Source organism: Scyliorhinus canicula, chromosome 14, assembly GCF_902713615.1.
Source record: "Scyliorhinus canicula chromosome 14, sScyCan1.1, whole genome shotgun sequence".
NCBI classification, from domain to species: Eukaryota; Metazoa; Chordata; class Chondrichthyes; order Carcharhiniformes; family Scyliorhinidae; genus Scyliorhinus; species Scyliorhinus canicula.
The window spans coordinates 38,067,897-38,093,592 of NC_052159.1; the positions used below are offsets into that span (position 1 = coordinate 38,067,897).

The 25,696-nt window shown below is 46.9% G+C and overlaps 1 protein-coding gene across 2 annotated transcripts in view; it reads left to right on the top strand.

The window, feature by feature from the left end:
• ccdc169 (coiled-coil domain containing 169) overlaps positions 1 to 25,696 on the top strand; it is a 127,119-nt gene that overhangs the window by 61,671 nt on the left and 39,752 nt on the right. For both annotated transcript variants that reach the window (XM_038818897.1, XM_038818898.1), the window contains exons 5-6: positions 5,062 to 5,160; positions 23,863 to 23,916. In XM_038818897.1, coding sequence (XP_038674825.1) covers positions 5,062 to 5,160; positions 23,863 to 23,916 — 153 coding nt within the window. The remainder of the gene's footprint in view (positions 1 to 5,061; positions 5,161 to 23,862; positions 23,917 to 25,696) is intronic.

Genomic DNA, 25,696 nt, shown 5'->3' on the forward strand with positions numbered 1-25,696 from the left:
AAGCCATGGCCCTCGCCAGATGGCCGGGTAGATGCGATCCTGAATGAGAAAGCAGCCCGGTACGCATCTCATTTGGGGGAGTGGGCGGAGAGAACACAACGTTAACCTATGGATCAGTTGTCTAGGAGGCTTAAGCATTGAGGGATGACAGCACTGTGTTCTCTGAATTATCCAGCCTGACTAAGCAGGGTGCCTGTTAGCTCTGCCTCTTCCTGATGGAGAAAGCAATTGTGCCCTGTTTTGTTGTATTATGTACTCTGGGATAATACAAGCTGCAACTCGATGCAGCTTTGACCAAAAGATACTCCAGACTTTGAAGTAAGTTCAATGTGATTTATTGAACCATTAGCACAGTTCTCTGAGTTTGACTCTCCTGCTAATCTTGCTGTAGTAACTTAGTCTAACTACCAAGTCTGCTCTAAGCCACGTGGTGGGTGCGATGCTGCTGATCTGCCCCTGTCCTACTGTCTAAGTGTCGCCTGTGGAAAGAGAAAGAGCATTTGTGCCCTGTCCTTATATATGGGTTGTGTAATGCCCCCTTGTGGTAGTGTCACCTCTGTGTGTGTCGTGAATGCCCATTGGTCATGTCCTATTCTATGTGTTCATTAGCTGTATGTCTGCATATCATGACGTCTCTGGTGCTCCCTCTAGTGTTTACTTAGTCATAGTGTATTTACATTAAACCCTGTGTATTTACAGTGATGCATGTCACCACATGCCTCATTCCTGAAACTCATGCTCTGGACACTAATTGGCCGTCAAGAGTTAAGTCATCACAACATCAGCTCCCTACAGTCTCAAAGTCATGGAATGAAATTAAGCCTCAGTTTTGAGGCCTCTAAGCTTGGTGGCACGGAATCAAGAGGTAAGGGGGTCACTTTGCTGCAAGGTCCCCAACACCTGCCACACAGGATCCATCTAAGGAGGATATATCGGTCCAGTTGACCTCAGCTAGTCGGGATGAACAAGCACATTAACCTTCTGAAAGAAACCTCAATGATAGCGAGCTAAAGGGAGTCTAAATGAGTGAGGCATATGCGAGGGGTAGCCCTGTTCTGGAGATGGGAGCGCACTAGAGGAGTGAGCATGTATTGGCTGCCAGCAATGCTCTGGGACTGGCTACTTCCAGGTCAAGAAGGCAAATGGGTCAGGGGAGATAATGATGGGCAGCAGGTGCAACACCACACTAACTCTTGCTCTCCTCTCTCTCTCTCTCTCTCTCTCTCTCTCATACCATGCTGGGTTCCGAGCGCTATCAGATAGAGCCAGTGGAGCCGGCTACTTTACTAATCACTGCACTGGAGGAACACAGACTCCAACAACAACGTGCAGTGGCTTTGAAAGGAGACCCTGCAGAACAAGACCAGGCCGCCGCAGGGCAAGATCAAGGGAAGAAGGCCGCACCAGCTGTTTAGATGCCCCCTAAAAAGAAGACCAGGGGTATACTGGACACGAGTGTCCTTCCTGGCGCTGTCCAACACCATGTGCCAATGAAGACGCCACCTAACTAAGGAGACAGTGCAGCACCTGGGCCACACCCTTGTGGGCTTGCCGCCATTTGGCGGCGGAGGCCATCCGCCCCCTGAGGTCGTCAAGGTCACTGGAGCCCTGAACTTCTTACCACTGGGTCCTTCCAGGGCCCCACCAGGGACCTCTGTATATAGGACAGGCATTCACCCATAAGTGTATCGGTGACATGACCTGATACAAGGGGTGTCAACTATATCTACTTTAGCCTGGAACAGGCCCAGCTAGATCTGCCTAGTCTGCCACAGCTTCAGGGGGTGATAGACTGCACCCATGTTGCAGTGTTGGCCTAGGTGCCACGCGTTGACGGCATCATCTCCTGCAACAGAACCATAGAATCCATAGAGACCCTACAGTGCAGACGGAGGCGACTCGGCCCACGAGTCTGCACTGGCCGGCTTTGGGACTCCTCCATTTGATCTTGCAGTCAGTGGTTAACACCCCTCCTAGTATTCCCGGCTCTGCGTTTGCATCTCAAGCAGTTGAGAGACCAATGTGTCCATAGGCACAGCAACTAGCTGGGGAACAACTGAGTCCTGGAATCCAGCAGACCTCCAACTGTCTGATCCCTGGGATGTTTCTGCCTCCAACTGATGTACATCAGAAGCAGTATGATGCTAACCAGATAGTGACCCAGAAGCCAATCTTCTAAGACGTCTATCAAGATATGTGTCTCTGTGCTGGTGGATGGTGTGGATGATATCCGTGATGTATCTTCGGTGTCCTCCTCTGATATCCCCTCCGAGGTGGTGTCAAGGATGGGCAGTGGGACCCTGCTGGTGGATGGGCCAGGCTGAGCAGATGATGTTCCTGCAAGGAATGGGACATGGCCAGGGAAATGGTCTGGGATACACAGAACTCGCTTGAGTCGGGTCATAGAACATAGAACGTAGAATATACAGTGCAGAAGGAGGCCATTCAGCACCGAGCCACCCAAGCCCTCACTTCCATCCTATCCCCGCAACCCAATAACCCCTCCTAACCTTTTTAGACATTAAGGGCAATGTAGCATGGCCAATCCACCTAACCTGCACATCTTTGGACTGTGGGAGGAAACCGGAGAACTCGGAGGAAATACACGCAGACACAGGGAGAACGTGCAGACTCCGCACAGACAGTGACCCAGCGGGGAATCGAACCTGGGAACCTGGCGCTGTGAAGCCACAGTGCTAGCCACTTGTGCTACTGTGCTGCCCAGGGTCATCTGGATGAATGTGCAATAGCTCCTCACTTTTCTCCCGCAGGTCCACTTCGCTCTCTAAATTGACCAATGCTGCCACCGTCTCCTGTGTTGGATTTGTGATCTTACCGTAGGGTCTCCTGCCAGCTCGAGAGTTGACGGTTTCCCTTCTCTCCTCTTCGGCATCAAGCTGACGGTTGAGTGTCCCCTCCGCGAAGCGAAGAGTTGGCTTCTTTGCTGCCATCCTCCTGGCTTGACTGTGAGCAAGTGCTATGGAGCTGTTTAAATGCAGCAGATCTGCTCAGATGACCCCCCCCACCCAAGCAAAATTTTTCAGTGTCTAAAATGTGCGGTCCGGATCTTGCACCGCAGGCTCTGTTGCACTCAGCTCCAAGATGCTAAGGGTCATCTCCTTCGCAGAGCTCAAGGGACATAGATCCCAGTTTTGCACTGCACCCTCCTATTGTGTGTGATGTTGTCCTGCATCAGAGAGGGTAGAATGTCAGTGATTGTGTAGCACTGTGTTTGGATGATGTGCCTGCCATAGCTGAATTGCTGGAGTTATGTGGAGGCAGTGTGAGGTGGGTATGAAGCTGTCAGCATTGATAGGTCTGTAAGAATGCGGTAAAGGGCACGATTCAACCAAAAGACTGCTGAGTATTATTTTGTGTAGGTTTGGCAAGCTGTTTCCTGCCAGCCTGTTGGGTGAGCTCCTTACCAGTATTCATGCACAATTAGTCATTTTTTGTGGCCTTGGGGAGTTTGTCCCCTGTCCAGCCCACACTTAGACTTTTCTGTCAGCAAAGGGGAGCTGAACTCACCGGTGAGACCGACTCCTCACAGATCGGGGCGCTATTTTGAAAGGGTGGCCAGATTTCCAAGTGAGCTTGAGGGTCCCCCACGTCCACAGGCAATGTCATTCCTCGCACACATGGGCATTACCCCACACCCCACCAAAGTGAGGACACCCCGCTATGGGATCGCTGAGGGCCCCCCTTTTCTCCCCCCACCCCTTTTTCAGGCCTCTCCCCTTTCAGAACCCCCACCCTTCACTCCCCTCCCCCCACCACCATTGATGAGACCCCTCCATACCCACCCTTCATCCACCCTTCAATCCCCCCCAACACCCCTTGCATGGTCATGGTCCCCCTCAGGTCCCGATCCTTGACACCCGGGCACCATGGCACTGCCATCCAGGCACCTTGGCAGTGCCCAGGTGCCAGGTTGGCAGTGACAAGATGCCCAGTGACAGATGGAGTGCCAGGGTACCACCCTGCCCTGTCCCCAACCTCCCAGGGGTCTCCCATGGCATGGTAAATCGTGCCCGAAGGTTCTGCCTGTTAGAGATGAGTCCAGAGTTCCAGGGACTGGTGTTGGTAAGTGACGGAGGTGTGATGCAATGAGCAGCATGACAGGTTGGTGCTGCGGTAGGTAGGAGATGAAAAGAATTCACTAGTGTTGACCACCCATGTAACCTCATTGGAATTCTGAGGCACTGGTGCTAAGCCCCTTGCTCCCACTCTATTCTGAATATGTTCCGAGGATCCCTGACCCCTTGTGGGACCACTGACGTCCCTCCTCCTGCTCACCTGCAGCACATGCCTCCAGCAGCCAAGAGTCTGGATCCTTCAGATTGTAGTGGTGCCCATTTTTTTATGAATTTCCACTGCGGCAATATTTTTCCCCACCTTGCCTTTAAGCAGCAGCCTTTAAGGAAAAGCCTGCACCACGTGGTTGAGAAACAGCACTGCTGGCAAAATGTGCAGACCATGCTGGCAGCGTTGTGAAGAGAAGACCAACACCGGACATCCAAATTCTGGCTCTGAGATCATTAGGAAGAGGTGGGTAGACCAATTTGTGTCTTATCCACCTCAGTCTCAATGGGTGCAAGCATGTCCCCATGCCCAATTTCTCATTTGCTTATTTTTTTGATGAGTCTGTGGAGTAATTTGCTGACTTACAGGCAATCAGCATCAGTGAGCTAATGCGTGATGACTCAGACTTACAATGTTGTGACAAGTCTAATTCAAATGAAGATTCCTTCTATAATATAAAACATAATAGGGAGAAAGTATTTGGCATTAATATAATTCCTCTACGCATCTGTAGTATTTCCCTTTCAAGGCTTGACTATTCACACTTTCATTCAACAAAACCTTGAAATATTTTGTTTGTGGTAAATTCTGACTTAGGATCTTGCCGATTTCCCAAATTTCAAATGTAAAATTATGGAATGGAATAAAGTATGAGTACTGAAAACCTCTCACTATAGGCAAATATTACTGAATTATTTTTGCACGAAGCAGCAGCAACAGGTCCCCTATCTCCAAAATAATGATGCTGAACTTTTGCAGGGTGTACTAAAACAACTGATAAAGCAACTGGAGAAAGAGAAGAAAAGCTTTGAAAACCAGCTGAAAAACTACGAGTGGAGAATAGAGCAAGAAGCAAAGGTTTGTCTCCCACCTTTTGTTCAGCAGTTTGGAAGCTTCATGGTTAACACTATATCGGTTTACCTCATGTGAAAATAATTGGATAAATTTACTCATCCTGCTTTCTCAGTGGGGAATCATAACATGGTTTTGTAGTTCTCTGTCCAACTCACATATTGTTTAAGCGGGGTTCTTAGAAGTGTGGGATCAGTCAATTTATCCTAAACATAGCTTGTACCCACCTGAGCCTGAAAGCATTAACCAATTCCAAACAGCAGATTTGCAATAGGTGATAGGATTGTAGGCTCCAACTCAACAATTGGTGGGAATTTAGTATTTTTTTTTCAAATCTGAACTGTGGAATGTTTACATATTTTCTTTGGCTGTGGTAAATTACAGATTATATGGTACTATCTGGTAACAGTGAAACGTTGCTGAGATCTGGAATTGTCAATGCTTTTCTCTTGACACCTTGGTATAGACTGACAATTATCTTGCACTTGAATGTTGTGTTTGTTATCTTCCTTAACTCCACTCTCAGAACTTGAATGTGCATTTATTCTTGATGCTACAGGAGTATTAGATATAATGCTATTGGATAAGTCTCACGGTGGACACCTATTCCTCCTCAATTTTGCTCCACTTGGGATAGTCACTCATGTGATTATATCCCATTCCAGATTTTGATATTTTTTCAGGTAACCATGTCCTCTCTTGCGGGTGGATTAATATATCTAGTGGTGTTGCTGGTGTTTGAAATATTGGCCTCCTTACATTTCAAAACCAGTCACTTTACTCTCTGCACTACCCTTTCCGCTAGCCCATTTGACCTTGGATAGTGTGGGTGTGACTTAATGTGGTTTACTGTCCACTTTGCACACATCTTGGAAGGGGTTTACCCCTGTGCTGTGGTTCGACACTATCTCCACCGGCGAACCAAAAGGACTGAAAATTGCGCTCATCGTGTTTGCCACCAATGCAACTAACGTATCCCTCAGTTAGCTAACGATAGGAAAGTTATCGATAAAAGGTAAGAAATTTGCAGACGTAATTCAGAACATGTGAGAAGTCATCACCTCTGACAGTTAATAAGCTATTCTTGACCATGATGTGACTGATTGTCATGAGGTCGGAGTGGCTCTTTTTATGTTGCCTCGGCTGCTGCTGTTGACATGCATCACACATCCTTGCAGCTCGTTGTGTGTTGGAAACAGGATGGGGTTAATTTAAGTAACTCCTATTTCTTCGCTCACTACCTGTCTGTAAACAGAAGGATTTCTCCCTTTATTAGTGATGGGGTATTTTCCCCAATCCTTAAAACTGGAGCGTTCCAATCTTCTATGAATAACTAGCACAATAAACCCGAGATAAGGTAGAATAAAAGAGGTTGGTTTATTTCACATACACACAAATAGTAGGAAAGAGGTTTCGCAATGTCCACCCGTTTTGGAATTGGACTCATACAATAAAAGGGAAAGAAAGGGATTCAGGGCAAGACACAAATACAATACCATTTATGGTTTTACATGTGTCGAGTCCAGAATCAAAAGTCTAATGGAGGATTTCTCCAGACGGTAGGTTTGTTGACTGTCGCAGGGTGATCCATTTTTCCAGCGGTGAGACTTCCACAAGGTAAGAGTTGAATTAGGCATCCAGGCCCCACTTCTGAAGTTCTAGTAGTTCATAGTGTGCATCAGGCCAGGCGAATAAACCTGGACTTCTGCTGCTGCCTGTTTGATGGTAAGATGGTAGACAGACACAGGCTGCTGCCTGGAGGCCTGCTCTCTTCAAAGGTCATAGATTATCATAGAATTTACAGTGCAGAAGGAGGCCATTCGGCCCATCGAGTCTGCACTGGCTCTTGGAAAGAGCACCCTACCCAAGGTCAACACCTCCACCCTATCCCCATAACCCAGTAACCCCACCCAACACTAAGGGCAATTTTGGACACTAAGGGCAATATATCGTGGCCAATCCACCTAACCTGCACATCTTTGGACTGTGGGAGGAAACCGGAGCACCCGGAGGAAACCCACGCACACACGGAGAAGATGTGCAGACTCCGCACAGACAGTGACCCAAGCCGGAATCAAACCCGGGACCCTGGAGCTGTGAAGCAATTATGCTATCCACAATGCTAACGTGCTGCCCTGTCAAACAGAGACTGAATATAAGATCCAACACCTTATTAATTATAAGAATTTTAACAGCTCAAGTTTCAGTCATATCACAGAATGGTTTCTGGTTTGAGCCATGGCTAGTCAGGGTAAAATCTTGTCCATTTTTAAAATAAAATTGATATTTTTTACAGAGTAGTCTGGTTGACATAGATATGTATTTTTCTTCCCACCTCAACCAGACATATGCTATTATTGATCACTGGCTAAAAAAAATGGTCTTGCGAGTAAGTTGGCTTGTTTCTTCAATGCCCACGATGTAACTGGGTAAGGATATCTTGATGAAATTCTGGTATCAGCACTTGTCTGCCCATGAAAACACCTCCACTTGAAATGCTCAATTCATCACAAAGGGGCTGAAAGATTCTCGGATCTGTGGGAATATCTTGCACTGTATCCGGCCATCCCCTGATGATGCCTTAATGCCCTGAAGACAAGATCTCTGCATGTCTCTCTCCGGATCTTCTCACATTTATATTGTCCAAATTGCATTAGGTCAATGCTGTACACATTGAATTCCATATCTACTTCCATTCCTTTGGACATCTTCTGGGGTTGGGTAGCCTGCTCAATGTATCAGACACAACCATGAGATTTCCATGTTTGTACCTGACCTCCCAAGCATAGCTTTTCTACTTTGATTAACAATCTTTGGAGAAGAAGTGGCGCGCAGGTGAGCGGTTTTCTCCAAATCATCTTTAGTGACTTGCCATCACCCTCGACACCAAAGTGTTTGCCGAATAGATATGTATGAATCTGGTGACGCCTGAACCCCAATGCCAATGAAGCTTTTTCGATGATTGAATTGTTCACCTGGGCAGGTGATGGACTCTTGGAACTGAATGCAACTGGTCTGCCTTCCTGCGGCAGACATTCTCCAAGATTCTTTTACGAAGTGCCTACTTTGCTTTCCTTGGATCTGCTTCAGCAGAAAGAGACTGTTTTAATTAATCAATCACATGATGATTATCTTCATACCACAAAAGTATCTTTTTTTTCTTTTATAAAGATTTTCTTTTTATATAAATTTAGAGTACCCAATTATTTTCTTCCAATTAAGGGGCAATTTAGCATGGCCAATCCACCTAACCAGCACATATTTTGGGTAGTGGGGGTGAAACCCACACAGACACGGGGAGAATGTGTAAACTCCAAACGGACAGTGATCCAGGGCCGGGATTCGAACCCGGGTCCTCAGCGCTGTAGTCCCAGTGCTAATCACTGCACCACCGTGCTGCCCCCGAGAGTATCTTTCTTGAGAGGTTCAAACAGTAATACTGCCTTCTCAGGAAAAAAAAATCAAGTTATGTGGTGCTAAGAAATTCAATAGGCCCAAATACCTATGTAAATAGGGGCTGGTTTAGCTCACAAGGCTAAATCGCTGGCTTATAAAGCAGGCCAGCAGCACGGTTCGATTCCCGTACCAGCCTCCCCGGACAGGCGCCGGAATGTGGCGACTAGGGGCTTTTCACAGTAACTTCATTGAAGCCTACTCGTGACAATAAGCAATTTTCATTTCATTTCATTTTTCGTAAATCTTCTTCCTGAGGAGTAGGCATTGATTGCACATCCTCAACCTTACTGGGATCTGGTTGTATTCCAGAACCAGAGTAAATTGAACCGAGGAAAGTAATATGGTTCACATTTTTTTCTATTAAACAGGACTTTGTTTTCTAGCTATCTCCATTAGAATGTGAAGATTTTTGTTAAGTTCTCCTTTGGTACTCCCCATGACTTCTATGTCATCTGCAATGCAAACACAGCCAGGAACATAATCATTAATGCAATCCATCTATTGTTGAAACAAGCCCTGGCTCAATGACAGGCCAAATGGTAACTGTAGAAAGTAATACGTTATAATCAACGTCCTGAATCTTTTACATTCCTGCTCGGACAGGTGCACTGACCAATATCCATGCTTCGCATCCTATTTTCTTTAACAAACAATTTTATTGAGGTATTTTTTGGCATTGAAAACAGTTTCAGATAACAGAAATATGCAAACATCAATGTAAAACCAATGCCTCAATCAAGCCATAATGCACATACCCGCTCCTCTCCGATAGACATCACCCGCCTATTTATCCCTCCTACTCAACTCTAACCTCCCCCCCCCCCCCCCTGCTGACATTCACTCTCCCGCAAAGAAGTTGATGAATGGTTGCCACCTTCGGGCGAACCCCTGTACAGATCACCTCAAGGCGAACTTATTTTTTTCCATACCGAGAAAACGTGACATGTCCGAAAGCCATAGTTCGGTCTTCAGCGGTTTCGAGTCCCTCCATGCCAGCAGTATTCGCCGCCGTGCTATTAGGGAAGCAAAGGCCAGAACATCTGCCTCTTTCTCCCCCTGGACTCCCGGGTCTTCTGAAACTCCGGAAATTGCCACCCCTGGACTCATTACCACCCCTGTTTTCAGCACCCAGCACATGACCCCCGCAAATCCCTCCCAGTACCCCCTAAGCTTAGGACATGCCCAAAACATGTGAACGTGGTTCGCTGGTCCTCCCGCGCATCTACCGCACTTGTCCTCTACCCCAAAGAATTTGCTCATCCGAACTACCGAAGGACCGGGGAACCAGATCCTCCAATCCCGCTGGAGTGAGAGCCCCTGAATGTGCGGCTCACTCACCCAATGCCGCCACCGGATGTCCCTTCGGATCCTATTTAAGGAAAAACTTGGTTCTAGCAAACCTTGGGTTGAGCTCCTCTAGAGTAGGCATCTGCTGAGGAAAACTCTTGATTATTCAATTTAAACTTCTGGGATCCAAGCATAACCTAATGGCACTGTCTTTCTTAGTCACAGTTGTTATAGTGTTACACCAATCTGTGTTGCTGAACACGATGAATAATCCCTTACCATTCCATGATGTCAAGCCTTTAATTTGTACTTTATACGGACACTGCACTTTGGTGGTGAATCCGTGAAGGTTGTCTCTTAGATGATGAAAGGCTTCTCCTCCCCCCAGAGTGTAAATCGTATCTGGGTAATTCTGTTGCAGATCTTGAATGGACTCAATTGGGTCATGCTTGCCTTGACTATCTAGCATTGTGCTTTACTGATGTTGTGAATCATCACGATTGGGAGTTCATTGCATTCTGTCTGATGCATTGGTGTGATGACCATACAGAACTTCCATATCTGCACTTCAACTCAGTATATTGGTGAACCGTCATATGTGAGGAGTCACAATTGTTTTGGCTGTAACAGACTCCACTTCATCAGGTACATGTCTGAGGGTCCACAGTGGGACAATGATGGCACTTGCTCAGCATCAGTCTTCAGTTGTAGTTTGTGCTTGCCATTTGTACCAGGATATATGATCACAATGGTGTTGAAGTTTCCAGTTGGGTGATTTAATACACATGCTATGTGACACACTGCATGGAAAACTTTATTCACTTTCAAACTCGCGTTTGTCTCTCTCAGTGCCTTATTTGCCATCTACGTCACTGCCTAACTTGTGGGCACACCTTTGCTTGAACTGGTATTTGGTAAACTATTTCTTACTCTTGCCACTGCTTTTGGCTGAACTGTGGATTCTGACCACTTCCTCGCTGCCAGAATTTCTACACAATCTTGCCCAACATTCCTTTAGACGATACCCTTTGCACATAACTCCAAATGAATAATAATTATGTGGCTGGTGCAGTACACTGCAATTTCCGCATACTTTGCCCTGTCTAGGTGCTTTGCCCATGGTTGTTGCTGCTCCAGTAACTGTAGCCTCCTATTTTGTCCCATCTTTAAGAAGAGTGTTGAACTTTTCCCTATCAAGCAGATCCTTTTGGAACGCCTCTATAGGAGCTGACATGATTCCCAGCTACGTCATTCTTTCAGAGTTCTGCATCTGAAAAATTGTAATATCTGTCTTTGTCCCAACATCTAGTAATGAACTGGCCAAGAGTTTCTTTGGACTGCTGTCAGTGTGAGTCACTATAAGTGTGAGTCACTATGGGCTGGATTCTCCCCTACCCGGCGTGACGGAGGGTCCCGGCGTAGGGGAGTGGCGCCAACCACTCAGGGGTCGGGCCTCCCCAAAGGTGGGGAATTCTCCCCACCTTTGGGGGCCAACCCCGCGCCGGAGCGGTTGGCACCAGAAGACTGGCGCAAAAAACCGGCGCCCCCGGCAGCGGGGCTGGCCGAAAGGCTTTCGCCTGTCGCTGACGTCACCACCGGCGCATGCGCGATGTGGGTTTCTCTTCCGCCATGGCGGCCGCAGAAGAGAAATAGTGCACCCAGGGCACTGGCCCGGAGTCTGAGCGGTGGGCCCCGATCGCGGGCCTGGCCACCGTGGGGGCACCCCCCGGGGTCCGATCGCCCCCCAGGACCCCAGGGGCCCGCTCGCGCCGCTGATCCCGCCGTTACAGAGGTGGTTCAAACCTCGGCGGCGGGAGAGGCCTCCCAGCGGCGGGACTTCGGCCCATCCGGGCCGGAGAATCACCGCAGAGGCCTCACCAATCGGAGTGGCGAGATTCCGCCGCCGCCACTTCCCGGGTGGCGGAGAATCTCTGCCACGGCGGGGGCCGGGTTTTCGGCGGCCCCAGGCGATTCTCCGACCCTGCTGGGGGTCAGAGAATTTCGCCCCATATTCTGAAGTGATGACCTGAACTGATCCTCCAGTGTTAGCCAAAGATTAGAGGGGTCTCTCTGGTCTGCTTCTGACAGTCGAGAAGTGCTGGTGCAATGGAGATCTTCAGTGCCAATCACTATTTTATATTTACTGCCGGCTTGTTGGGCTCTGTGACAGTGAAGTGGATTAGAACTCTAACCCCAATGGAGACTACCCTGGATATCATAGATATCATAGAATTTATAGTGCAGAAGGAGACCATTCAGCCCATCGAGTCTGCACCGGCTCTTGGAAAGAGCACCCTACCCAAGGTCAACACCTACACCTTATCCCCATAACCCAGTAACCCCACCCAACACTAAGGGTAATTTTGGACACTAAGGGCAATTTATCATGGCCAATCCACCTAACCTGCACATCTTTGTACTGTGGGAGGAAACCGGAGCACCCAGAGGAAACCCATGCACACACGGGGAGGATGTGCAGACTCCACACAGACAGTGACCCAAGCTGGAATCGAACCTGGGCACCCTGGAGCTGTGAAGCAATTGTGCTATCCACAAGGCTACCGTGCTGCCCAACTCCCTCAACAATCACCCTCACTTCAGTTCAAGGTATCACATCCACTTAAGCCACTCCTTCCCCAAGGAAGGCAACTATTACCTTCTTCCAGATAGCCTGTTAAATAATTTACTGGCCAAGCTATAACTACCCGGATATTATAAGGATCTCGGGGCTCTCTTCAAAAATTGTGGGTGGGATTCTCCATTGGTTGACGCTGGAACCGGGAAACGCGATTGGGTGGAGAATCAGTTCTGGCGCCGGAATTGTGGTGGCGCCGATTTGACAGCAAATCACAATTCTCCGTCCCCTTGACAGCGGTGCCCATGTGGTCCAGAATGCATGTACAGTAAATACCGTTTGCATATCATTAGCGGGCCCGACCCGGTATTCTCGGGAGCCTCTGTGATTCTCCACCTCTGATGGGTGGGTTGGCTGGGGTGGGGGCGGGGGGGGGGGGGGGGGGGGGGGGGGGGATGACCCCGCCACGGGACTGGGTCGGTGTCCAGGCATGGGCCGCCATTGCCATGACCTGTAAGGCAGCCACCTTGCCACATACCCTACTGACAACCCACCTTGGCCCCTAGTTCTGCAGAGTCACACCTGCCGTATGGGTGCCCCCACCCCTGCACCCCACCCTCTGCCATACCCTCCCCACCCAGCCATCACCCACTGGCAGGGCATTACGCGGCCCACTCAAGGGCAACTCCCACTGTAGCTCCTACGGGGGCACCGGGCGGGGGCTGCGGAGTGTACTGCTGGCAAGGGCAACGCTCTCCTATGGTACAGCTGGCATCAGGGATGGGTGCTAGGGCCAGAGTCCCGATGATCCCAGCCATGGCCTGCGGTGACTGGGTCAAGCTCAGAACTGCCGCTGCAATTTCCAGGTGGCTCTGGCACATGACTGCCTATGAAGCAGCAACCCTGTCCTAGGCGTCGGCCAGCACCTGCACAGAATTCCCCAGGCCTTGGACATTCTGATCCATATCCACAGTGACGCCACCCGTGCGATGTTGGCCTGGATGGCATGCATAGTCGGCACCACCTCCTGCTCCTGCACACAGTTGGATTCTTCCACCTGCACCTGTTGGATGCTCGCCTACAACCCCTCATGTAGTCCCTGGGTCGCACTCCTCACCGGAGTTAACCAAGGTGTGGAGAGACCCTGAGCGAATGCCATTTAGCACTGGTCTCCACCAGCGTATACGAGGTGCACTGTCACTTGGGAGGGGGAGGTCCTCCAAGGCAACTGGGGGCCCATGGGTGGTTGGACACTAGACAGAGCCGTACCCTGGCACCCCAATGTCATCCGGGCACAGTGACATTGCCACCTGGGCACCCTGACAGTGCCATGTGGGTGCCACCCTGACAGTGCCAAGATGTCTGGGTGCCACTTTGCCCATGCCGCAGATCAGGCCCGCGGGTGACCTACCCTGATGAGTTGCGATGCGAGGGGCTTGGCGACCCCTCAGTGGTAAGTTAGGGGAGTTTAGGGGCTTCCGGAGGCCGCGGTGGGGGTTTCAGAGATTGATAATCTCTTCTTGAACTGTCGAGCTGAGCCCGTTAGTGCAGGAAATGGGACTAAGTGCAGCCTTGGCGGAGCGTTCCTCGCTGAGGCCCAGAAATGAAGCTGAGTCCTGTTTAATAGCGGGGTCGTTCTCAGTGCTGCAAGCACCAGGAAACACCTGGTTAAACACGCCCAACATGGGACTCTGTTTCGTTTCCGTTAAATCACACCCTATCTTAATAATTCATTTACAAACCTATTACAGAACTATTTAACCCATAATACACTTTAAAGTTGATATGTACATCGCAACGTTAATGACTGGAAGAGATAAAAAACATAACTCCAACAGAGAATCCTAATAAAATATTTTAAAAGTACAATGTTACAGGTAACATCAGTTATGGACATCCATCAATATTGAAAGTAGTGATACCTGAATTCCGAGTATTAGTTGTTGAGACAGTTCGACAGAAAAGCTGTTTGCTTTCCGATATCCAACCCCTTGACAACCAGAGAAATATCGAATGGGCATTCTGCCCCTCTTCTGCAATAGTTCCGATCGCCACTGGAATATTTATACCTTGCAAAAGCAGGTTACCTCTGCTTTGATGGGTGCTGCGTATCTGATTAAAGTCCACCCTTTAGATGTGTTCTTATGCACTATTATTTAATTGTTAAAATTATTTTATCATGATTGATGCAGGTAGGGCAGTGGATGTTGTCTATATGGAGATTGATGCAGGTAGGGCAGTGGATGTTGTCTATATGGAGATTGATGCAGGTAGGGCAGTGGATGTTGTCTATATGGAGATTGATGTAGGTAGGGCAGTGGATGTTGTCCAAATGAACTTCACTAAGGCCTTTGACAAGGCCCCTCATGGCAGACTGGTACAAAAGGTGAAGTCACACGGGATCAGTGGTGAGCTGGCAAGATGGATACAGATTGGAGGACTGTGACTAGTGGTGTTCCGCAAGGATCAGTGATGGGACATTTGCTGTTCGTTGTATATTTAAATGATTTGGAGGAAAATGTAACTGGTCTGATTAGTAAGTTTGCAGACGACACAAAGGTTGGTGGAATTTCGGATAGCGATGAGGACTGTCAGAGGATACAGCAGGATTTAGATCATTTGGAGACTTGGGCGGAGAGTTGGCAGATGGAGTTTAATCCGGACAAATGTGAGGTAATGCATTTTGGAAGGTCTAATGCAGGTAGGGAATATACAGTGAATGGTAGAACCCTCAAGAGTATTGACAGTCAGAGAGATCTAGGTGTACAGGTCCACAGGTTACTGAAAGGGGCAACACAGGTGGAGAAGGTAGTCAAGAAGGCATACGGCATAAGAACATAAGAACTAGGAGCAGGAGTAGGCCATCTGGCCCCTCGAGCCTGCTCCGCCATTCAATTAGATCATGGCTGATCTTTTGTGGACTCAGCTCCACTTTCCGACCCAAACACCATAACCCTTAATCCCTTTATTCTTCAAAGAATTATCTATCTTTACCTTAAAAACATTTAATGAAGGAGCCTCAACTGCTTCACTGGGCAAGGAATTCCATAGATTCACAACCCTTTGGGTGAAGAAGTTCCTCCTAAACTCAGTCCTAAATCTACTTCCCCTTATTTTGAGGCTATGGCCCCTAGTTCTGCTTTCACCCGCCAGTGGAAACAACCTGCCCGCATCTATCCTATCTATTCCCTTCATAATTTTAAATGTTTCTATAAGATCCCCCCTCATCCTTCTAAATTCCAAAGAGTACAGTCCCAGTCTACTCAACCTCTCCTCATAATCCAACCCCTTCAGCTCTGGGATTAACCTAGCGAATCTCCTCTGCACACCCTCCAGTGCCAGTACGTCCTTTCTCAAGTAAGGAGACCAGGATACTGAACACAATACTCCAGGTGTGGCCTCACTAACACCTTATACTACACTAGCAAGCATAACCTCCCTAGTCTTAAACTCCATCCCTCTAGCAATGAAGGACAACATTCCATTTGCCTTCTTAATCACCTGTTGCACTTGTAAACCAACCTTCTGTGATTCATGCACTAGCACACCCAAGTCTCTCTGAACAGCGGCATGCGTTAATATTTTGTCGTTTAAATAATAATCCCGTTTGCTGTTATTCCTACCAAAATGGATAACCTCACATTTGTCAACATTGTATTCCATCTGCCAGACCCTAGCCCATTCACTTAACCTATCCAAATCCCTCTGCAGACTTCCAGTATCCTCTGCACTTTTCGCTTTACCACTCATCTTAGTGTCATCTGCAAACTTGGACACATTGCCCTGGGTCCCCACCTCCAAATCATCTATGTAAATTGTGAACAATTGTGGGCCCAACACGGATCCCTGAGGGACACCACTAGCTACTGATTGCCAACCAGAGAAACACCCATTAATCCCCACTCTTTGCTTTCTATTAATTAACCAATCCTCTATCCATGCTACTACTTTACCCTTAATGCCATGCATCTTTATCTTATGCAGCAACCTTTTGAGTGGCACCTTGTCAAAGGCTTTCTGGAAATCCAGATATACCACATCCATTGGCTCCCCGTTATCTACTGCACTGGTAATGTCCTCAAAGAATTCCACTAAATTAGTTAGGCACGACCTGCCCTTTATGAACCCATGCTGCGTCTGCCCAATGGGACAATTTCTATCCAGATGCCTCGCTATTTCTTCCTTGATGATAGATTCCAGCATCTTCCCTACTACCGAAGTTAAGCTCACTGGCCTATAATTTCCCGCTCTCTGCCTACCTCCTTTTTTAAACAGTGGTGTCATGTTTGCTAATTTCCAATCCACCGGGACCATCCCAGAGTCTAGTGAATTTTGGTAAATCATCATTAGTGCATCTGCAATTTCCCTAGCCATCTCTTTTAGCTCTCTGGGATGCATTCCATCAGGGCCAGGAGACTTGTCTACCTTTAGCCCCATTAGCTTGCCCATCACTACCTCCTTAGTGATAACAATCCTCTCAAGGTCCTCACCTGTCATAGCCTCATTTTTATCAGTCGCTGATATGTTATTTGTGTCTTCCACTGTGAAGACCGACCCAAAAAACCTGTTCAGTTCCTCAGCCATTTCCTCATCTCCCATTATTAAAACTCCCTTCTCATCCTCTACAGGACCAATATTTACCTTAGCCACTCTTTTTTGTTTTATATATTTGTAAAAACTTTTACTGTCTGTTTTTATATTCTGAGCAAGTTTACTCTCATACTCTATCTTACTCTTTATAGCTTTTTTAGTAGCTTTCTGTTGCCCCCTAAAGATTTCTCAGTCCTCTAGTCCCCCACCAATCTTTGCCACTTTATATGCTTTTTCCTTCAATTTGATACTCTCCCTTATTTTCTTAGACATCCACGGTCGATTTTCCCTTTTTCTATCGCCCTTCCTTTTTGTTGGTATAAACCTTTGCTGAGCACTGTGAAAAATCGCTTGGAAGGTTCTCCACTGTTCCTCAACTGTTCCACCATAAAGTCTTTGCTCCCAGTCTACCTTAGCTAGTTCTTCTCTCATCCCATTGTAATCTCCTTTGTTTAAACACAAAACAGTAGTATTTGATTTTACTTTCTCACCCTCCATCTGTATTTTAAATTCCACCATATTGTGATCGATCCTTCCGAGAGGATCCCTAACTATGAGATCATGAATCAATCCTGTCTCATTACACAGGACAAGATCTAGGACCGCTTGTTCCCTCGTAGGTTCCATTACATACTGTTCTAGGAAGCTATCGCGGATACATTCTATAAACTCCTCCTCAAGGTTGCCTTGACCGACCTGGTTAAACCAATCGACATGTAGGTTAAAATGCCCCATGATAACTGCTGAACCATTTCTACATGCATCAGTTATTTCTTTGTTTATTGCCTGCCCCACCATAACGTTACTATTTGGTGGCTGATAGACTACTCCTATCAGTGACTTTTTCGCCTTACTATTCCTGATTTCCACCCAAATGGATTCAACCTTATCCTCCATAGCACCGATGTCATCCCTTACTATTGCCCGGATGTCATCCTTAAATAACAGAGCAACACCACCTCCCTTACCATCCACTCTGTCCTTCCGAATAGTTTGATACTCTTGGATATTTAACTCCCAGTCGTGACCATCCTTTAACCATGTTTCAGTAATGGCCACTAAATCATAGTCATTCACGATGATTTGTGCCATTAGTGGGCAGCACGGTAGCATTGTGGATAGCACAATCGCTTCACAGCTCCAGGGTCCCTGGTTCAATTCCGGCTTAGGTCACTGTCTGTGTGGACATCCTCTGCACATCCTGCACGGTCTGCACATCCTCCCTGTGTGTGCTTGGGTTTCCTCCGGGTGCTCCGGTTTCCTCCCACAGTCCAAAGATGTGCAGGTTAGGTGGATTGGCCTTGATAAATTGCCCTTAGTGTCCAAAATTGCCCTTAGTGTTGGGTGGGGTTACTGGGTTATGGGGATAGGGTGGAGATGTTGACCTTGGGTCGGGTGCTCTTTCCAAGAGCCGGTGCAGACTCGATGGGCTGAATGGCCTCCTTCTGCACTGTAAATTCTATGTAAAAACACATTTACTTTATTCCGAATACTACGAGCATTCAGGTAAAGTACACTTTTGTTCTGTTTTGAATCTTAACATCTCCAGTTGTATTCCTTTTAGTATTACTGGGCCTATTCACTGAGCTCCCCTCAGTCACTGTACCTTGTACTGTCGCCCTTTTTGATTTTTGACTATGCCTTCTCTGCCTTGCATTTTCCCCTTACTTCCTTTTGCTTCTGTCCCTGTTTTACTACCTTCCAACTTCCTGCATCGGTTCCCATCCCCCTGCCACATTAGTTTAAACCCTCCCCAACAGCTCTAGCAAACACCCCCCTAGGACATCGGTTCCAGCCCTGCCGAGGTGCAGACCGTCCGGTTTGTACTGGTCCCACCTCCCCCAGAACTGGTCCCAATGCCCCAGGAATTTGAATCCCTCCCTCTTGCACCATCTCTCGAGCCACGCATTCATCCTATCTATCCTGACATTCCTACTCTGACTAGCTCGTGGCACTGGCAGCAATCCTAAGATTACTAACTTTGAGGTCCTACTTTTTAGTTTAACTCCTAACTCCCTGAATTCCACTTGTAGGACCTCATCCCGTTTTTTACCTATATCGTTGGTGCCTGTGTGCACTACGACAGCTGGCTGTTCACCCTCCCCCCCCCAGAATGTCCTGCAGCCGCTCCGAGACATCCTTGACCCTTGCACCAGGGAGGCAACATACCATCCTGGAGTCTCGATTGCGTCCACAGAACCGCCTGTCTATTCCCCTTACGATCGAGTCCCCTATCACTATAGCCCTGCCATTTTTCTTCCTGCCCTGCTGTGCAGCAGAGCCAGCCATGGTACCATGAACCTTGCTGCTGCCTTCCCCTGGTGATCCATCTCCCCCAACAGTATCCAAAGCGGTATATGTTTTGCAGGGAGATGGCCGCAGGGGACACCTGCACTGCCTTCCTACTCTTGCTCTGTCTTTTGGTCACCCATTCGCTATCTCCCTCAGTAACTTTCACCCGCGGTGTGACCAACTCGCTAAACGTGCTATCCACGACCTCCTCAGCATCGCGGATGCTCCAAAGTGAGTCCATCCGCAGCTCCAGAGCCGTCAAGCGGTCTAACAGGAGCTACAACTGAACACACTTCTTGCACGTGAAAGAGCCAGGGACAGTGGACATGTCCCTGAGCTCCCACATCGCACACGAGGAGCATGACACGGGTCTGGGATCTCCTGCCATGTCTTAAACCTTCCCGTACCAGCCTCCCCGGATAGGCGCCGGAATGTGGCGACTAGGGGCTTTTCACAGTAACTTCATTGAAGCCTACTCGTGACAATAAGCAATTTTCATTTCATTCATTTCATTTCAAACCTTATGTAAACTTATACAACTACAATTTCAAAATAAAAATAAATAAATTAGACAACGAAAAGAAAAACTACATACCAGTCACTTACCAGGGTTAAAAAGCACCTCCGAAAAAGCACCTTCTCTCATGCTTGCCTTTATTGGCCGGAGCATTGAGTTTAAGAATTGGCAAGTCATGTTGCTGCTGTATAGAACCTTAGTTAGGCCACACTTGGAGTATAGTGTTCAATTCTGGTCTCCACACTACCAGAAGGATGTGGAGGCTTTAGAGAGGGTGCAGAAGAGATTTACCAGGCTGTTGCCTGGTATGGAGGGCATTAGCTATGAGGGGAGGTTGAATAAACTCGGTTTGTTCTCACTGGAATGACAGAGGTTGAGGGGGCAACCTGATAGAGGTCTGCAAAATTATGAGAGGCATAGACAGAGTGGATAGTCAGAGGCTTTTTCCCAGGGTAGAGGGGTCAATTACTAGGGGGCATAGGTTTAAGGTGCGAGGGGCAAGGTTTAGATGAGATGTACGAGGCAAGTTTTTTTACAGAGTTTAGTGGGTGCCTGGAACATGCTGCCGGAGGAGGTGGTGGAAGCAGGGACGATAGTGACATTTAAGGGGCATTTTGACAAATACATGAATAGGATGGGAATAGAGGCATACGGACCCAGGAAGTGTAGACGATTTTAGTTTAGACGGGCAGCATGGTCGGCACAGGCTTGGAGGGCCAAAGGGCCTGTTCCTGTGCTGTACTTTTCTTTGTTCTTTGTTCTTACAGTGTGAGCTTCACAACAGGTCATCATGTACTCATAACACATTCTTAACCTCTTTCCTATTTTTCCTCCAATTATTTCTACTTTTCCCCCAAAAAGTGATTTTAAACCTTTTGCAGAGAAATAGAGACTTCTATAGTCTGTTTCTAATTTTGCAGTAATGCTCCTATTATAATGTCTGATTCTGATTTGCTGAGCTGAGCTTTAGGAATGTCTGGGCAAGGAGAAATGGGTACCAAGCCATACCATCATGGATTCACTTAAGATTCCTTTGTAAATGAATAATGTAGTTAAGAGCTATAATTTATCGTCCCTAAAATCCTTTGCTTGCTTTCAAAGTAATTAAGAGAGACCCTCGTGATATCTTGTGCGTGGTACAGACAAGGTCTGTCTACTGTCCAGAGCTGTCAAGCCAGTGCTGTTCATATCTGAAGGCTTCTAGGAAAAGAGGGCTGTCCATGAAGCTGTGTCCATTTTCTCAATTCTACAATATAGGTGTCCTAAATATATATGAATTCTACTCATTATTTGTGTATTTCATTCGCAACTGCAAGACCCAAGAGGCACAGCTCCATAAGTTGTCTAAACAATTTGAATTCGCTGAGGACATCCAGACCCTTCCAATCCATAATTAGATCCGAAATTGACATGGTGTCAATGTTTCTTGCTTTTCAAAAATTATCTTTCCCAAGGTTTTCCCCTGAAACAAATTTTCCTTGATGTAAAACAACAGTGCAGGTCGCCTGTGGCTTCAGCACTGGGCCCTGCCACCTCTCAGCTTTGTGGGTTCAATGCAAAGCCTCTGGGTGACCACCCATAGAGCTCTTTTCAGCAGGAAAATCTTTGGATGCTCAACAGCTCTGCAGTCTCCCACTCCAATTCAGGTTGACTTTTCCAGTCTGATTCTACCTTTGCAGTTGGCTACCATTCCAATACACTACCTCTTTCAATTACCCACTCTCTAAAAGTAACAATTCTCGATGGTCCTCGGAGGCTATTGGGTAATCAGAGATAGTGCAGGGTGGTCCCCTCCTCCTCCCCCAAGAACATGGGCACCACAGCACTGCCCAGCTGATGCCTTGGCACTGCCATCCTGGCACTGGCCAGGTGGCACCACATAGCCAGCAGGAACACTCCCAGGGTGCCAGGCTGGCAGTTCCACAGTCCGGATGTCACTGCCAAGGATCAGGGCCTGAGGGGCTATGCCCATGAAAGGAGGGTGGAAGTGGGGGGGAATGACGGTTGGGGAGGGGATGAAGGGTGGGGGTCCTGGAAAGGGGGGGGGGGGGTTGCTGAAGAGGGGGGCCCTCAGTGACCTCATAGCGGGGTGTTCTTATTTGGGGGAGAGAGGTGTGGGTTACCATCCAGTTGTGAGGATGACATTGCCCATGGGTGGGGTGTGTGGGGAGCCTTTCAAAATGGCAGCGCGATCTCAAAGGAGCCGGTCTGGCCAGGTGAGTTCAGCTCCTCAGTGATGAAAATAATTCTAAGAGCGCGATTTTACAGCTATGCTGCACCCGAAAGGCAGCTTGCCGTGGCGCAGCGTGGCTGATGGAAGCCGGGAGACTCCACTCCTGGGGTCTACCCAGCTCGCAACGCCTCACAAGATCTAATGATATCACATGAGACGTTGCAATGTAAATCCTGCCCATTGTGGGCGGAATCACTTTTGAGCAACTCTGCATATTAAAGCAAGACAGCTAGTCTCACTTTAATGTGCAGATTTCTGAGGTACCCGAGCATTGGGATCTATCTCCTTCACTTTGGAGACTTTGGATGAGCGCTGTTCCGTACTGGTCTCCACAAACCAGACGGAATGGGTCTTGTGGGGTCTCCCAGGGGATCAGTGGCCGACGGAAACCCTCCACCAAAACCCGCCACAAATGACGCTTAGAAACGTTTTTCATTAGATCGCGCCCTATGTAATGGGAATATTATGCTTTATTTTTCCAAGCCAGTGTTTGTGAACTAAGAGACTTGAAATTGCTGGTCTCCAACCCAGAGGCTTAATATTGAAACAACTGATGCAACATTGGTGATTCTCATTTTTAAAAATGAAGTCTAAATACATAACTATTTCTTTTAGCATATTCTTCAAAACTGCATCCAAATTTAATTGTTGTAAAAAAAGCAAATTACTGCGGATGCTGGAATTTGAAACCAAAGAGAAAATGCTGGAAAATCTCAACAGGTCTGGCAGCATCTGTAGGGAGAGAAAAGAGCTAACTTTTCAAGTCCAATTGACCCTTTGTCAAAAGCCTCCTCTCAAAAGTTTTTGACAAAGGGTCATCTGGACTCGAAACGTTTGCTCTTTTCTCTCCCTACAGATGGTGCCAGATCTGCTGAGGATTTTCCAGCATTTTCTCTTAATTGTTGTAATGTGAATTCTTGTCTATGAAGTGCCAGCAAAGGAGCCACACCCCCACTCCCAATTTAAACTGCTACAATAAAGTAATATAACTTCTGACTAAAAAATATAATGAATCAATCAATATAGCAGAGCTATTGGTTGTTTTAAACAAATGTGCTCATTAACAAGTATCTGTTAAATGGTATGGACTGCATTATATATATATATATATATATGAAATGATATAATGTATACATTATTCTAAACAATAAGCAACTTATTTCTAGGTCATTTCTCCTAAGCTGCAAAATATTGGTAATTAAAACAAGTTTTTCCACGAAAAGCGAGTACAGGTATTTAATGATTTTTTATGTTCTTTGGTTCATGAATGATAGTAGATGTTTGTTAATCAGTATACACAAGGGCAGCACGGTGGCACAGTAGTTGTTGGCACTTCTGCCTCACGGCGCCGAGGTCCCAGGTTCAATCTCGGCTCTGGGTCATTGTCTGTGTGAAGTTTGCACATTTTCCCCATGTTTGCGTGGGTTTCGCCGCCGCAGCTCAAAGATGTGCAGGCTAGGTGGATTGGCCACGCTAAAATTGCCCCCTAATTGGAAGAAATGAATTGGGTATTCTAAATTAAAAGAAAAAAAATTACGTATACGTACACCAAGTACATTTACCCATATAGTGCGTGGGAAATGGTCTTTTGAACGAAATATGAAAGCGCTTGGTTAAAACAGTACCACCATAGCCACACCTGTGGCTAATCAGCAGTTTCTGTTAGACAAAACTTAGGCTGAAGTAATATCAATTTTCATTACATAATTCAATCAGTTTGCTAATTGCCATTCTTCGTTGAACGATCTTTTTCTTCAGGCTTATCATAAGGCCAATGATGAACGTCGGACGTACCTGATGGAAATTGCACAAGTAAGTTTTATTGCGTTTGTCAACAATCTGGAGCCATGCAGTACTTAACCAAGAAATTCCAACATGCTCCCTAGCATTAGTTTCAATGATTTTGTAAACTAATTTACAACCTTATTATTTATTAAGCAAATGTAAATCCCCGAAGCCAAGCCACGGCCTCCTCATTAGTCTGCCACTTAGTCCCAAGGTGAGACCCTCCTCAGTAATGTGCATCACTGTTTGTGTCTTGTTAAAGCAATCCTTCACAAACTTGTTAAAAAGTCGCACGAGAAAATCATCATCAGGGCTCATCAGTTGCAGAGAATTCTGGTCCGCATTAACCTGTTTTTGGCTTTTTCAAAATTTCATTTACTTAAAAAAAAATATTGATTGATGATGAAATCTTTGCAATACTGCTTGGATAGATTTATGAGCTCAAAAGTATAATTCAGCTGTGTTAGGATACAAAATTGATGTTTGAACTTCTTTTGGTTTATGACCATCTCCTGCTAATGGAACTTTGGCTCTTTAATAGCTCATTTAAGTCAGCACTCCGTGTTCAAGCAAAAATTGGTCAAATCGTAAGTGGACTAATTTCAGCTGAACAATGTTATTTTACTCATAGTTTTTGCATCTACTTAACAGAAAAGGAGATGTGATGCCTTTTTCATATTTCATCATTTGTAATCTAGACTATTGAAAGCAAGTTGAAAAATACTGGGGTGAATTCTCTGTCTCCCCAGTCACGTGTTTCTCAGCGGCGAGCTGTTGCTGGCAGCGGGCTTCTCCATTCCTGCCTCTGGCAAATGGAATTTCCCATTATAGCCACCCCACGCTGCCGGAAAACCCGTGGCAGGGGTACAGTGCTGGCCTAACGGAGAATTCTGCTGGTGGAGGATTCACCCCACTGCATACCCATGGTAGCATTGTGGATAGCACAATCGCTTCACAGCTCCAGGGTCCCAGGTTCGATTCCGGCTTGGGTCACTGTCTGTGCGGAGTCTGCACATCCTCCCCGTGTGTGCGTGGGTTTCCGCCGGGTGCTCCGGTTTCCTCCCACAGTCCAAAGATGTGCATGTTAGGTGGATTGGCCAATGAAAAATTGCCCTTAGTGTCCAAAATTGTCCTTAGTGTTGGGTGTGGTTACTGGGTTATGGGGTTACTGGGTTATGGGGATAGGATGGAGTTGTTGACCTTGGGTAGGGTGCTCTTTCCAAGAGCCGGTGCAGACTCGATGGGCTGAATGGCCTCCTTCTGCGCTGTAAATTCTATGAAATCTATGAAATCTGAAGGTCAAATAACTTTCAATGTAAAATGTCCCATCTTACCATAAATATAAAAGGACACGCTAAAGAAACAAATATGCTTCAATATACTTACAGTGTGAGTGTGTGCTGTTGTAAATGTTTATGTGCTTACAACAGGTAAATTTTGATCTGTCATTCCAATCTTGGAAATATGTTTGAGGTTACCTCCAAGGTCAGTAATAGATCTCTTGACTATTAAGCGGTATCTTATTTGCTGCCATCAGAAAGCATTTTAACTGTTATATTCTTTAACAATCACAGATGTTGAAGTATATTCAGCTTAAAGCAACATAGTGGCATAAATGGATCAAATGAAAAAGCTAAAGAAATTTGTGCACCTGATACCATGCACAGTGTGGGGCACAGCATAAATGAGTAAGCCCATTACCAATCTGTTCAATATGATCTTGCACAAACGCTCGCTGAATCATCGGACTGTGTCTCACTTTAGCACTTTCGACACGTCTGGAAATAGAAACGGGCACAACCTTGGG